The sequence below is a fragment of the Schistosoma haematobium genome, chromosome ZW (genome assembly GCF_000699445.3).
Source record: "Schistosoma haematobium chromosome ZW, whole genome shotgun sequence".
Classification (NCBI taxonomy): domain Eukaryota; kingdom Metazoa; phylum Platyhelminthes; class Trematoda; order Strigeidida; family Schistosomatidae; genus Schistosoma; species Schistosoma haematobium.
In genome coordinates, this window is record NC_067195.1 from 52,443,324 (window position 1) to 52,459,885 (window position 16,562).

General features: G+C 39.0%; 1 protein-coding gene across 1 annotated transcript; it reads right to left on the reverse strand.

Moving 5' to 3' along the window:
• Window positions 1–697: 697 nt before the first annotated feature.
• Window positions 698–6,477, reverse strand: RDH12_3 (Retinol dehydrogenase 12). The gene is made up of 3 exons (XM_051211714.1): window positions 5,327–6,477; window positions 4,601–5,059; window positions 698–2,736 (listed from the first exon to the last, which is right to left on the reverse strand). The coding sequence occupies exons 1-3, from the start codon at window positions 5,657–5,659 to the stop codon at window positions 2,512–2,514; spliced, it is 1,017 nt and encodes a 338-aa protein (XP_051071806.1). The 5' UTR covers window positions 5,660–6,477; the 3' UTR covers window positions 698–2,511.
• Between the last annotated feature and the right edge of the window lie 10,085 nt (window positions 6,478–16,562).

Sequence of the window (16,562 nt, forward strand, 5' to 3'; positions counted from 1 at the left end):
CTTATGGTGTTGTGGCTCAAAGAACAGATAATGGCGACCGTCTGTAACAGCTATGCTCAGATAAATGCCTGTTTCTTACAAACAATAACTTTTCTACCCTATTAGCTTCACAGATTCAAATACTAAAACCATCAAAGTTCTCTACAAAAGTATTCTCACTAACTAGATCAAACATGTCGATCGAAGTACTTTATCCAATTCAGTTAAAAAAATACACCACATTATTGCAACAAATGGATTATGGAAAATGAAGTTATTTTAATTCTCATTTATTCATATGGAATCACAGAAATTCCGTAATCTTCCTAAAGGAAAAGACTAACACCTTTCGAAAATCTGGATGAATACAAAGACTTCTATAAAAATAATAGTATTGAGTGTCGTCTATGCAACAGAAATTACCAAATCTTTTTAAAACGTACTCTAGTAGACATAACTGAACCAACGGAGGAAAATGTAAGACACTGTGAATGCAAGTAGAGGTAATGTGCCGTAATGTTCTTCAAGCAATTACCACTTACTGAAGAGCAGTAAAATTGTACAAACTCGTTAGACATAATCTACGCTGTGAGTCACATAACCTGTGGTTGAGATTGAGAGTGACAATCGTTCAAAACACCACACCACTATTCTTGAGCTTTTATTGTGTTATACGTATGGAAACCTCAACTCCCACGTCGATAAATCAGGATGATCTGATCCACATGTAAAGGATTGGTAAATCAAGGGCAACATTCCTACAACTGAAGAACATATAGAATTCGAAGCAAACTCAAGCAACAAATAAATATATGGATTAGTGTTCAACGTTCGGTTTATCGAAAAAGCACTTGCAATCGTCTTTACTTGAATTTCAATAGATTCTGTCCAATCAGTTGTAAGAAAGCGTTAGTCAAAGCACTATTTTGTAGAGTAGAAAAGATACGTACCACCAAGAAACTGGAGGAAGAATTGAGGAACGTTGAGAAATACCTGTGAGACAACTGCTGCTCACGGAAATTCATCAAAAAGTATAAAAGAAAACCCGAAAACAACAAGACAGATGTGACCACAGTCAATAAAAAACCAATATTTATGAATCCGAGCTTCAAAGATGAAACGTCGCAAGCACATTCAACACGAAGCTTATCACTGAGTTAGCAAGCACCTACCCTGAAACCAAACCAGTAATCCTGTATAAACCATGCTTAATAACCCGATCTAAGGTCGACAAGTAACCCTTCCACTATACCATCAATTGTGTCTATAAATTTAAAAGAACTTGTCGAAGCAGCTACATTGGGCGAAAGCAGAAGGTATACATTAGATTTTATGAACACGTCACGAAAAGCCTTCAAACAACAGAAAGAACCACTTTACATACCACAATCACTAAACATCTCTTGAACATAGGAACAATCAGTGTGTTTTATTCTTCTGTGGAGATTCGAATTTATTTAGGTCATCAAAATTTGCAATCACTAGACGGCATTTTGGCTCGTATCAGTGAAACATAGTACTGTAAGCAGGTAGGAAATAGCAATAAATGTGAGTTCTGTTTACCCCCAAACACTTGCATGTATAAAGCAAATGTGTAAGTTAAAACACATTGCATTACACTTATCATCACTTTAAATTCTGATGTTAGTCAAGAATTCAATGCGCCCTATGATTGAAATTGTCCAGATAAGCAGGTGGGATTCGAAATGAAAAGTTAATTCCTATCTCACATCTACACTAAGGTTCACACAAGATTCAGAAGGGCTACACTGAACTGATTAGGGACGGATCAAGCATTACCACAGCCTTCGAATAGCATTTCCCATTCAAGTAAAACTGATCTCAAGAGTGACAGACCGATTTCATATCAAAAATTGTTTCGTATCCACTGATTGGAAAATGCAACCTTCAACATGATGAATATTTCGATTCTTTCTTCCTTTCGTTCCGTAAAACCTGTAACAAAATATTTCATTGACGTTGTAGTGAGGAGCGGAAAATGAGAAAACCACTTTCCTCAATAGTATCGTCTAAGCATTTGAAGAAGACTAACAATTAAGTCGAGTGCGACCATAGTATTTATGAATGATCTAAAATGTACATCTAATATATAATTCCTGCTCGATCTTTGATAAATAATACCATTTGCCGTTAAATGATAGAGATCCTCACATTTATTTACAAATGTAAACCGTGCACTAGTAGATGTCTTCGCAAAAAACTGGAGAAGAACTATTTTCACAGTCGTTCCCTGCTGTTGTTTAGGTCTATCTATCAAAACAGCTTTCCACCCCAACGGAAGAGACTTCATCGACAGTAGTTCATAGCTTATGAGAAGAAAACAGTGTACAATAAAAAGTGACTTATATAAATTACTGTGAAATATTAGTCATTTAAGCAAAATGAATAAAAGGACTCCAGAAAATGTTTTACTGTGTCGCATAAGTAAGACTATGACAGTTTATGAGCTCAGTGGTATTTACATGTCATTAATTTAACACAGCATTTAGTAATAAAGAATATTTTCAAATTCTACTTCTGACTAAACGATACCCATTCGTCGATAAGTGCTTCCGAAGTTTTCCACACATGATCGCAAATTTCATCATTTAATGCTTGGGAGTTACATCTGCGTGGCCGACACTCAGAATAAAATGCACCAGGAATGAGATTGTTATCAAGAGCACAAAATACTGTTGTCTGAGCACCTTCACGGGATGTTTTTGTCAACCATCGAAGTAAATAGTAGACTAGAAACTAAAATTAAAACAAATCTTAGTCGAACAGTAAAAGATAATTAGTTTACAAATGCGCATCAATACACTATAAATCCTCTCAAACACATGCATTTCATCACATATTAATCAGTAAAATCGACGTAAACAGCTTCACTGTAACAGTTCCGAAATACTGTCTTATATTCTACGATAAACAGGTAGATGCATGCACACGAGTACGCAGAAACAAATTGACCACTTATTTACCTTTCAACAACTCCATTTATATTACTATTTATTCAAACACATAAATATTGTTACAAATGGACACCAAAGTAGATGTGCGTTACACAGATAGGACAATAAGATTGTGAAGTAAAAGAAGGAGAGGAAGTATGACCAATTAAGTAAATGGCAGTAGAGGAGAATAAATTATGATAGGAGAGACGGATCAATTTAACAGATCACAATTACAACGAATTCTTTTAGGTGACGAAGTTCCTCTCACATTTTGAAGTATAAAAGGAAATCACAACAAGATCACCGCTGATTCCTGTTATGGCTCATATATGATAACGTATTAACACAAAGACGGCCCAGATTGACATAAACCACTTTGAGTTCTAATATTTGTAGATTTATCTCATCAGCCACACTACCACCAACGCCCAAACACACCTAAAGGTTCACTACAAACAGTGAGTGTGGGAACAGGTTTTTGCTAGTCTTCCAAAAGCACTTTGTATCTTAAAGGCCCACACACATTCCATACCTAAGAACATTGATCGTCAACTGATTAAGTGCGATTCGAATAGTTGGGGTATCACCGTACCACCAGGACATTTGTTTTAGGAGTTGTGATGCACGATAGTCGATAATGTTGATGAGACCTGGAAGGTTCTGTCTCAAACATAAGAAATAACAGTGTTCAGATGAAATTATACGGTTTTCCGTATCATTTAGGAATATTACTGTTGTCTAGCATTACATAAAAGAAACGGGGAATTCGGTGGAACTGGTTACTTAGGTTGTAATTGCGCGAGCATTTTGGATTTACAAAGAGACCAGTAGGTTGAACTCAATCAAGGTGTCTATTCCACAAATTTTGAGCATTCCTGAAAACACTCAAAACTATGAGGAATTAGGAATTCTCTTTCTATTCAACGTTGTTTGTAAAACATTCGTCGAACGAATTTCAATTCAAGTCTTCAATTTGTATAAATTTCATTAACAAACTCATTACTTAATCCTTGTCTAGGGGTGATCACTTCGTCATCTTTCCATTCTTGTGTAACCACATTTATTTACTATTGCTGTGCTTGTAGTGAACAACAACACGGGTGGGGACAATCGAATGTATTTAGCATAAAATCTGAATACCATAAAGTCAATCGTCAATTTGCAAAATATCAATGCATCATATCAAACTGGACTGTTTCCGTTGAAAACACTAGTCCATTGTCTCCCATTCCATTGTACATGCGTTTTCTTACAAATTCCATTGTGCTCTCGCTCTTCCTTTCTTGATCTCCACCTCATCTTCTACTGCCAGATATTACGTTTTAACTCGCGACATACACTACTTATATCAATATAAGTAGCACACTCCACTTGCTAACTGTACAGACAGAGTTGAAGCCAACGTCATCATCAGCTGTTTGGTAGTAATCTTCGTCAGATTTCGCAACATCACAGTTTAGTTCACAGTGGAGATCAGTTAACTAAACGTCAAAAGAGAGTTTGTTTGAGATTTTTGCCGTAAATATGGAATACTTATGTAATAAACATTCGGGTCAACATAAACAGGCACCACTTAAACACACACGGTATGCATAAACAAGGAGTTCGCTTCATAATCAAAGGAAAAACACTGGATATAACACATAATACAAACATCAACTCACATATTTCCCTTTGCATGAACGAAAAATGGATGTTCTCACCAAGCCTGGATGAACGCTGACTGAAATAATTCCATCTCCAGACCAACGTTTACAAATCTCACGTGCATGAATCACATTTAACAGCTTACTAATAGCATAACCAGAGCCTACACCTGACAAGAATCCGCTATTCGGGTGTAATTTAGCAAACCAATGTGACAGAGATGACAGAATGATTACACGACAAGGTTTCCCATCAGATGCATGCAAACACGGCTTTAATAATTTAGTAAGCAGAAAATGACCCAAATGATTCACTTTCAAGTGTTTCTCAATTCCAAGTTCATCGTAAATCTTCTCTGGAAAATCTGCTCCAGCATTATTGATTAAGATGGAAATTGATTTTTCTCTACTAATGATACGATTCGCAAACTCTCGAATAGATTTTGGCGACTCCAGATCCAACTCTTCACAAATAAGCTATTGAAAACGAGATAATAATTACAAGGTTTACTCATGGCTCAATAACAATCTTTCAACAAACAACTTTAAACAACAAATAACATCGACTAAATAGAACCTAGGGAGTCACTGAAGATGGTAGTGGAGCGGTGAAATAGTGGTTTAAGCACTCAAATTACAGACAATACATAACAGGTTTGGATCCTGCTCCATCTAATTTCATCTGGGCATGATAACCATGAGTAAAAAAACATCACGTTAGTAAAACAATCACAATTAACATACTTGATCTGGTTCCACATGAACACTCAATACTGATGGCTTCTCATTACAAGTTCTAATCAGAAGCTCCTGTCGAGCCAATTCGCACTTCCTTAGATCTCTGCATGCCATTATAACGCGGGCCCCACGGCGAGCCAACTCATCCACCGTTTCTAATCCAATACCAGTATTGCATCCCGTAACAATAACTGTTTTACCATCCAAACGATCTTCAAGAGTACACTCACAATGACCGAAGTATTTTCTCTTAATGATATACAATGTACTAACAGCAACAACAATCCACATGTACGGACAAAAGAAACATACAGAAACATAGGAGAACAACTGATCCATCCTCAAATTTGTTCTTAAAACTGAAACAGAAATTCAATTATCTATATTCACTTTCAAACATGTAACGTAAACATAGTTTATACAACAAACAGACAGGTTTCGAGAATACTTGGACTGATTGCTCGATTGTCGTGTCTATGTTAAATGATTCAAACTCCTAGATTGGTCCTCGTCAATTCAAGCCCCGTGTCACCTAGACGAGATATTTATCTACCAGCTAAAGAACCAGCTTAACCCATAGCACTTCTTTGTGCTGCTTAATTGGTGTGAGACGTGGTCACCAAGAACAGAGGATATTTCTAGGTTACTAGTAATTGACCACAGATGTCTTCGAAGCACCTATGATGTATTTTGGGATAACTGACTGAGAAATCGTGGGGTTATGTGTAGGCTACCAGGCAAGATGGTAAACCCATCGATGAGGTAGTGAAATTCCACAGATTGAGGTGATTGCAACACACTTTACGTATACCTAGCCACCACCTACCTCGGTGAGTGATTTTATCTGACGCAAGAGTAGACTGAGAGAAAGCTAAGGCCCACCACAAGACGTAGCACACTTCTATGAAGTCATTGACAACTGGGACTGAGTTATGTTGAAGGGTTTAGGATACTTGGTTGGAATCTATGCGATCACTATGTTAATGCAGTATGACGACTCGAACCGATGCACTGACGTACCAGGTTTTGCGTCTCACAATACCGACTAGCTGACAGCCCTATTTAAAGGAGGCAAAACTGTAGATGAACATTTATATATCCACCGACAATCGATCCACTAGACCTTAAACACATGATTCGAAAAGTAATCCAAAATCATACTCAAAAACATGCGTTTTTCTTATCGCATTGATGGGCTGGTTCGAATATGTTGAACTAGGCAGTAGTTGATATAAGTTAATAAATAACTAAATGGACATATATAATCTGAAACATCAGATCAATCAACTCGACTAACTAATAACATAAATTACTGAGTTGTATATCTGCCTGTTTCTGACAGTCTTCATATTATGTGTATTACGTTGGAGCCTCTGAAAATTCTTAGCTGATATTTAGGCCTGATGGACAACAGGAATCCATGTTGTCGAGTGTCGAGAAACTGCCATTGAAACCTACTGATAGGCCTCGATCGCCTTTTGAAAGACAAATGAGCCTCGATAGGCCAATCAATACAGAGCTCGGTACAAATATGCATGTATATGCTCAAAATACAAAAGTCTCCATATGATTTTAGCGTTGCAATGTTTCGTGTGTTTCACCAATCTGCAAATGACTAGCAGACAACCTACGCTCCTAGACTTGAAAAAATAAAATCGAATTTTCTGAGTTTGTAGACTATTTCAATGTTTTCCGACAGATAATGTAGATCTGAGGCAAGGCTGCGACCGTGTTGTGTGTGCGTTGTGTACTAGGTGGGCAGGCAGAGTAGTGTGAGTGGAGTCGTCTGCAAATTAGAGAAACAGGAACGAAATGTGAGTTGACGACCCAGCAAGCACACACAATGCACTTGCTTTCAATAAGAACTCTAACGAACAATAATCAGTAAGAACACAAGCCTCAGATTAATACAATCTGGGAGTCGAAACTAGTAGCCGATAGTTTAAACTGCTACAATGCACTTTACTTGATTCGGTCGGGCAGCGAGGTTGGATTACTGGTTCATATAAAACGAAGCGTAGCTCAAAGCCTACTACACAAACTTGTCAGTAACCTACATAGTTATCGAAAATATTAAATCCTACTAATCAATGCAACTCTAAAGAATTCCCGAACGGTTGGTTTCACATAGTTCTCTTAGTAGTTGGTGATATACACTGAAAAAATTATTAACATGAAATGATACACTACAAATGATTCTCGTTCACCTTATGACCATATTTATACATAGCGACAATCACTAGTCAGACAAATGCAAAAGTATTTAACAACTCTTTGTAGACAATATAAGAAACTGCACACACATTCTTCCGTTGATTGTGACCTTGCACGAATTCGGTTACGCTCAGTAGCCACACCTGTAGCCTGGCACGATCTCGGTATTATTCCGATACCACGAGATCGCCAACAAATACATCTCGACTACAGTAATCAACTACCTTCTGATATTTGGCCTACGGGGGAGGCCGTTTAAAAGGAAACAAAATAGCACAACAAGGTGGTATATACGCATAGTTTATCCAAGAGAATAGAAAATATCAGAAGGCTCTTCATATTAGTCAACCAACCAAAACACCTTTTTATGTTTCCGGATTATCTAACGTCACTAACATAGTTAATGTCAACAACGAGCGTAAAGTGAGTCGAAAATAAAGATACTCAACATTCAAACAAGGCTTAATTTGGAATATGGCATTGTGAACTGAATAACAATATCGATTATAGGAAACCGGTGGGATACATCGCTGGAGTAATTCCGAGTAAAACATGGACCGAAATGCGGGGGTGAACTCAAACCGAAACATGTAAAATGCTCACGATTCCTATCAAATTCGTTCCAGCCTCAACATACCTCTTGTACGCATTTTATGTTTGGCCCCTTAAAATTCCTAACTAAGAGCTAGACCAGCTAAAATGATTCTTGTTAGTACGTTAATTAACTGCACGAAAGTATATTAAAGCTTAAGCCTTGTAATTGTAACCCATGACTTTCAATTTATTTCGTATTTCGAAAGTATCGGATGGTAGCACGTTTGTGGAATGAAGTGCAAAATTTGGTGTAATTGTAGTGAACTTACTGATAGAATTAGGATCTAGGCATAAGGCGTTCTATAGTCCTATAGGGCTAGGTGCTATTGTATAAGCGTTTAAGAGTTGGGATCTATGGTGTAGGAGTTTTGGGACAATAATGTAAGGTCTTCAAATGGTTCAAATGGTTGTGGACGGAATAGAAGAAGCTTTCGCTTAACAGGCTTCCGTGTCTAGTAGCAGGGGATCACCAAATCCTCCAGGCAGGAACCTAGGTATGTTAACAATAAAAGAGGAAAAGAAATTGGTAAATCATAGTGCGATGCTGTCCTTGGTCCTTAAGAATAGGTCAAGTTGCCTCTTGAAGGACTCCTGAGAAGTCGCTTGGACTAGCTCGGCTGGCAGCGAATTCCAGATTTTGACAACTCTTAAGGAGTAGAAATTGTGTCTACATTCCGTCTTGCTATGTTGTGTTTCCAGTTTCTGGGTGTTACCCCTTAGGTTGTTATTCGAACTAAGCTTAAGTAGGTGTTTAAGAGGATGTCCAGAAGTGTTAAGAATGCTATAAGCCATTAATAAATCACCTCTAAGACGCCTATATTCTAATGGGTAAAGGTCTAGTGAACGGAGGCGTTCTTCGTAAGGTTTAGATTTGAGTCCTCGAACTGATTTCGTGGCTCGCCGCTGGATACGCTCCAAAATGACCTTGTCCTTATGGAGTGAGGGGGGGGAGTACTATGTTTCCGTACTCTAAATGGGGACGGATGAAACTATTGAAGATTGTGTGGATAGTTCTTCGGTCAAACTGGCCAAAAATGCGCCTCAACGTTACCAGTGCAAGGTTTGCTCGGAAGGCATTTTTGTCACAGTTAGCGTAAGACTTTAAGTCATGGGGCACCAGGACTCCTAAATCTTTTTCGACTTGGGATACTACTAGAGAGGAGTTTCCTAAGTTGTAACTGTAGTTTGCGACATGTCGCAGATGGACTACTTTACACTTTGAAGTGTTAAAGGTAAGTCCGTTATCATCTGCCCAACTTTGAAGTCGCGTCAGATCCTCCTGAAGTGCCTGTGTATCGTCTTGGTTGCGTATCTCTCTCCAAAGTTTCACGTCGTCGGCAAAAAGTAATAAATCTGGCGTTACCTGTTGAGGAAGATCATTTATGTAGATCAAGAAGAGAAGAGGCCCTAGTACTGAGCCCTGGGGGACCCCACTAGGACATTCCATAGCCTGAGATAAAGTGAAATTAACCCTAACCTTAAAGTGTCGATTTTTAGGTATGAAGTAAGCCAATCGATTAGAGGTGGTTTGATACCTAGTCGTTTGAGCTTGTTGATAAGACACAAGTGGTTAACCTTATCAAAAGCTTTTGAGAAATCAAGGTAAATGACATCAACCTTTCCCTTGCAATCGAGGATGCTTGTCCATCTGTCCACCGCAGTCAGCAGGTTGGTTATACAAGAGTAACCCTTCCTGAAACCATGCTGTTGGGGTGAGAAGAAATTTAAGGACAGTAGATAGTCATTTAAACCGTCGCATATCAGGGACTCCATGAGTTTTGAAGGTAATGACAGAAGAGCCACCGGCCGATAACTTGAAGGTTCATTGCGTCGACCACCTTTGAAAATTGGTGTGATGTGAGCCAACTTCCAATTTTCCGGTAATTTGCCTCGGCTAAGCGAGTGTGAAAACATCACGCTAAGCGGCGTTGACAAGATTGAGGCTGCCTCTCTCAGTATGGCAGGATGAACCGTATCCGGGCCAGGAGAAGTGTCAAGTCTTAAGTGCTGCAATTTCCGGAACACCAAGTCAGCGCTTAGGTCTACTTCGGAAAGTCCTGTGGAATTGCAGATGAAACTGTCGTCAGTAAAGTTGATGTCAGCCGGTTGAAATGTTTGAGAGTAGTGTGCCGCCAGAAGGTTAGCGGCGTCGCCATCGTTGTTGGTCGGGCCGTTGAGACCTAGCAGTTGAGAAACTCCTGTTTTGGCTTGACGAAGAGAGGCTGCATAACGGAATAAGCTTCTAGGGTTAGAGGCGAATTTATCCATAAGCTTTGTTTGGTACTGAAGCCTGTCTTCTCTTATAGCCTTCGTGCATGTGTTCCTGATATGTTTGTATTGCCTATACGCTCCATCGTTATTAGTTCGTTTGTATTCCGCCCAGCAGTGCCTTTTGCGGCTTAGCAGGTCGTCCAGGAAATCTCTTAAGGTCGTCAGTTTATAGATATCGCACGACCCAAACTTCAAAATATCATAGTTTACGCGTACTAGCAACTACTCGTGTCTTCATGAATGTTACATAAGTTAAGACCTTGTTTCCACTACATGCTCCCACATGTTCTACCACTTGATTCGGAAAGGATAGCCGAAAAATCAAGTTTCCTTGCCTCCTGCTAACAATCTTCTCCTTCATGGATCACGAAACGTCCATGGACAATCACACACACGATCATAAGTGATCCTAAAAGAATTTACTCAATGTTTTGTACAATACAAAGAGACATTGTGGCTGTTCAAGCGATTGGACTTGAAATGTGATCTATGGGTTTTAGTACTAACCATCTTTTAATGGTCAGTAGGAAATGATTAGTTTAGGTAACGAATTTCATTTGTTGATGATTCGATGCAAAAGTCGTTAGTCAACTGAGAAATGATTCGTTCTGTAGCATCGACGTGTCCAAGGGCTTGAATATTGGACGTGAGATTTGAAAACCTTCGACAGATATCTCACAGCATTGTTCAGCGCTCTTCAAGTCTCGCCTAAACATGACTATCAGGTCATCCTGTGTCTGGACAGCACGTAGCTCGACGTCACTCACTGTGTGTATCAGTTCTTCTGTGACCAATATACAACATGATACACCTGGAATCACTTGTCGAAAGCTGCCAGATTATAGACCACTCAAATTATTGCCGCATGTCATTTTGAAGCTCAACACTGTGCTCATCATTTCTTGACACTCTCCACATCTTGATCTCATATGCAGATAACAAAACTAATGATTTCAGGACACATGGAAAGTCATTTGCGTGCAGAAGAAAAGCACTAGTTCGAAGGTTGTACCCCACAACACTGCAATGAGCACAGTTCCCCCAGCCAAATCATTTGGAGTTGACCCGCACTCTTTATTGATGTCTAACTAAAAATTCCTCACCTCGTAAGTAGGTGGCTCCCAATGTCTGTGTCACGTAACCTCACCAATAGCCCAACTGAAATCGATGAAGGCTAGATCCCGAGATAGCTTCTGGTTTTTTAACGGCACAGCAACTTTCACGAGCTATCAATAAAGCAGTGAGACATGAATGACCTGTCTTAGAACTATGCTACACTTTCGGAAAGAACCAGGTCTTCGTCGAAGTACTCAGACAACTTGTGAATCATTTCTTATCGCTCCTTAGCAATCACTTTGGTTGAACTTGCGGGCCAATAGTTCATATGATTTTGTCTCGCACGTATTTTGAATACGAGACACAATATGACATTCTTCAATTTGTTTGGTAGTCTACTTTGTATTACTGACACATTACAGTATATACCTGATGAACTTTCGATAAATCTAACGGGGTCATGTTGTGATCTAGGATGAAAGTCATCGTATCACATATATAATAAATTTTTTTAAAGAAGCAAAGAAATCGAATTTGGATGGGGAGAGTTGTCTAGCTCCGGAGGAAGAGCTTCTGTATAATAGATATATTGCTTAACAATTCAGCGAGTACTTGAACCAAATCGTAGTCGTGTTTCACTGGTAATGGAGTACTACAACCTTCACATAATTCTGGGATACTATATCCACTCTTAATTCTTTCGTTTGTTCACGAATATTAGGACCTATGGTATTCTTCAAATTCATTAACTAGCTCTTCTTCACACAATCTTCTGGACTTGCTTGTGATTAAGGCACAAATGTTTCGGGCATCCAGATGCCGAATTTTTGTTTCGTCAGTGCCCAGTAACCTCAGTCACTCATATATCAATTTTCCTTTCACGAATGAGGAACGAAGCGCCTTGCTTTCATGAAATATGTTATCGATATTGGTAAAGGTGATATCACTTTCAAAATATGAAGCTTCTAATCCTCCTCTATGTTTTTGGCCTCTGTACCTGCTATCAGTCTGGAGTTTTCGAAATCGAGTTTCCCATGGTCAAGAAATTGGGTTTGACATGTATCTCTGACGGTAAGTGCACCCTATCTAGTAGAGTTTGTCTGTACGCCCAGCTGGTCTCAATTTATTCCCGTTTTATAGTACTCAACATTCGGACAGTTGGATATCAGATTCAGCATCCGAATCTGATATCCATCAGGCGAGTCTGGCGATGTTTGTATATGCACTTCTCACAGGGCGACCTCAGAAACATATTGCGGCCTTAGTTGATTAAGTAGACCTTTTATGTCTAATAGATTTCTCTAACGAGGTTACTCGCATACGTGTCCAAAAGAAACTAGTGGTTATGTTATATTTCGATATTAAGAAAGCCTGTGATAAAGTACTTCATAACCTCCTAACAACCAGACTTCAGTCAACTGGAATTACAAACACCCTATTGCAATAGATCAAGTCTTTTCTCACAAACAGTTACCCAATAAATAAGATTAACTCTACAACATCTACACCTCGACCAATAACCAGTTATGTTGTGCAGGGTAGTGTCTTGGGTCCATTGCTCTTTACAATCTACATCAACAATATATGCAAGTACTTTAGCACAGGTAGTACCTACCTCTACGCTGATGACTTAAAAGTCATCTATAAAACTGACATTTGCGATGTACGCAGTACTAAGCAAACAATCCAACACCAACTCATCATGGTAAATGACTGTTGCAAACGCTGGAGGTTAGAGCTCAACACAGAGAAATGCGGCTGGTTATGCATGGGAGACACATCTCTTAAAATAAAACAAACATTTAAAAACGACACACTGCCCAGACCGGCATCAGTAACTGGCCTAGGGGTATATTACTCACACAGTCTTAACTTCTCTGAACATGTCTCAATTAAAGCATCTAAAATGCGGAAATTGCTTGGCATCACTCTTCGTAATTTCGTTCAAAATGAATCTAAAATCATTCCTTATAAAGTTTGTGTAAGACCTATCGTTGAATACTGTTCGTTCATATTTTCCAACCTACGCCTACCTGATATATATGCCGAGATTGGATCTGGTGTGTAACGTGAACACGATGACACTTTGAAAAATATTCTAATGACTACTCAGTGTACCTGAAGGAATGAACTGATATTCACTTTTATAGATTACATATATTTAACATGCATACTGTGAACCAATAAATGTGGTAATTTGTAGATCATGCGTGTAAACATGGCATGTACGTGCCCTTGCAGAAATATATTATATCTATTAACTAATGTCGTCCCAAAAACCAGTTTTGAGCCCACAGCTCCCTCTCTCTCTGGCTCCACGAATGACTCTACGGTCTGTCATCATAATCAGTCTTCAGTTCCTCAACTACAGTTGAGCAACCCGGCCTCACTTTTTTGACATTAGGTAGTTTCTTACTCCTTCCTGTGCCCATTCAGCATTTTCACTGAAATCTCAAACACAGTTCTGTTCATCCAGCTTAAGACACTAATGAATACTCAACTGTTTGGTTGGTCATGTCATGTTGTCTCTTATTTTTCCTACTAAAAACAGATGTACATCAATAAGCGGGTTCGCTAGACGTTTTGTTCACCATCTCATTAGCCTCTGATAACAAGCTCGTCCCATCTGAGCAGCACTGTTGACACAATCACATGCGTCCCAGTCTTCTACACCTCTGGGAATTTCCAGCTGTTGTGTTGGTGCGGACGTCATAGTATCACTCTTCGCACTCATCACACCACAAACCACTACCCACTGTGCACAAACAACCTGTCAGTTGACAACCGCTTCTCTGAAACTGTGTGGCCACTGCTCAGAGATTTTCAGACAACTTCAGGAAGAACATGTAGAGATGAAAGCTGCTGCTCGGAGTAGACGAATAACTGTGAAATGTTAGTTTCATGGGGTGCAACAAAGGGAAAATGCGTCGTGTTCATTAGGATTGAAGATACAAGAAGACAATTTCGTACAAGCGATACTCCTGGTAAGGCTTTAACGGAAACTATTTTGCTGAAAGCGAAGACGGTTATTTCGATGTTCGATAAACATTCGAATCTACAAATTTAACTCACCAATTCAAAACAGTACTGGTTTTTTGGAATAGTGCTTCTCATGCACTTAAAGACTAATTCACTACAATTTTGGATCCCAAATGTAAGAATGCCCGTTTAGTGCTCTTTGATTTAACGGTTCACCTACACATTCTGAACACCAACGTCTCCAGACATCATTTATGTGGATTGTTTACGATTGTTTTGAGCATTAATACATTCGCTCCCAGGGCTTGATATGATCTTTAACGGAACCAGTGGGGCCATAGCTTTCCAGAGGACAGTTATAAAGCTGTGAGTGGCTAAATACTTGTAGCAGAAAGAATCATAGAAATACGATTAATCATGTAACTTGAATTTTTGTCTAAGATTTTCAGACGCCAACAAACTAAAAACGAAGAAACCAAACCAGCTTGTGCACAAACAACCAGTCTTGTATATGAAGGATTCAGAATGTCCACCACAAACTCCGCCATTCAAGATCGCCGAAGCGAATGAGTTAAGGACTCGGGTCAAATCCTTACAACATATTCGATAGCTTACGTTACCAGAATTTCCCCACTCACGTTGTCTTTATCTTGTGCTTGTGATATTGCTAACTCCTGCCAATTGCTCTTGCTATCAAACGTTAGTGCACTCTGTGTGCTTTCTGAGTTTTTCACTGATATTTCCTCTTCTTTTTCAGCTTAACTTTGGAAAGGACAATAGGCTGGGTCGCCTGTATTAGTCCTGGCAGTGGTGGTCAGCCGAAAGATCCAGCTTTCTTTTGAAAGTGTCTTATGATGGAGCTTCCATTTCGTTTTGATTTCATGAACCCCATTCGTTAGTTATTCGATAGGAATGTCGATAGTCAGCTGACGAGTAATTTGTTCTGTGCCTGTGAACGTTTCCGGGGCGTCCTTGTAATTTCGCAGTTTTGGAAGACAGGAAAAGTGAGGATATTTCAGGTACAAATTTATCACCAAGTAATTTAAAAACTGTAATCAATCCGACTCTAATGTTTCTTAACAACAATGGAATATACAACAACAGGTTATGTTTAGCCAGTCGAGGGACATATGAGAGCTTTTCTATTCCGGGAAACACCATGCTTTTAGTTCTTTGAGCTCATTCTAACAGCTTACCACCATAAGGTGATAAAAATTTTGGCGGATATCGCATAGCAGTGTTCAGTAGTTTTTAAGTCTTCATTATTGCTTACTCCTAGGTAACTATGTATCTGGATAACAAGTAGTTCAACGTCATTTACTGTGTGTTTGTATTTGTACCTTGATGACCAATATGCATCACAATGCTCTTGAGAGCATTTATCGGCAAGTGCCAAATTTTAGTCCATTCGTGTACCTTTTTCAGGTCACTTTGAGGCTCTAAACCATCACCTTTTGTTTTTGTCGCTCTTCATATATTGACATCGTCAGCTTATAACAAAACCGATGATGTAGAAGACTAGGAATGTCATTTGCATATAAGAGGAATAACACTTACCACAAAACTGTACCCTGAGGCACTCCACTAAACACAGTTTCCCAGCTAGGCAACTTGAAGTTCGCCCGTATTCTTTGTTGTCTCTCAACAGAAAAACTTTTGTCCACACCAGTAGATTACTTTCAACCCCGACATTTCTTAACTTATATAACAGCCGGTTGTGGGAAACTTTGTCAAAAGCTTTACTGATGTCAATGTATGCTACGTCTATTGGTACGTTTTGGACTTCAAGAGGGCACCAGCTTTCACGAGACACCAATAAGTTATTGAGACAGGAATAACCTACTCTAAAACCATGCTGCTTTTCCGAAATTATCCAGTTTGCATCGAGATACTTAAACAACTCCTTCCGAATAATTTTCTTAGTTAAGCTAACTGGTCGTTAATTCTCAGGTTTATGTCTCGTGCCTTTTTTAATGATCGGAGTTACTAAGGAATTCTTTCAGTCTTTTGGTAATGGACTCTGGATTACAGATAGATTACAACATATGCCTATGGGGTTCACAATAAGATTTGCAGATTCCTTTAATAATCTTGGATGCATTTCATCGGGTGTCGTAAATTTACTCAT

Bases quoted from the DNA above. Each gene is read 5' to 3' on its own strand.
- RDH12_3 (XM_051211714.1), bottom strand. From the start codon at position 5,659: ATGGATCAGTTGTTCTCCTATGTTTCTGTATGTTTCTTTTGTCCGTAC. The intron at 5,060-5,326 runs GTATGTTAATTG...CGTTTTCAATAG, and splicing joins TTCATGTGGAACCAGATCAA to CTTATTTGTGAAGAGTTGGA. The intron at 2,737-4,600 runs GTGAGTTGATGT...TTTTAATTTTAG, and splicing joins GTTCATGCAAAGGGAAATAT to TTTCTAGTCTACTATTTACT.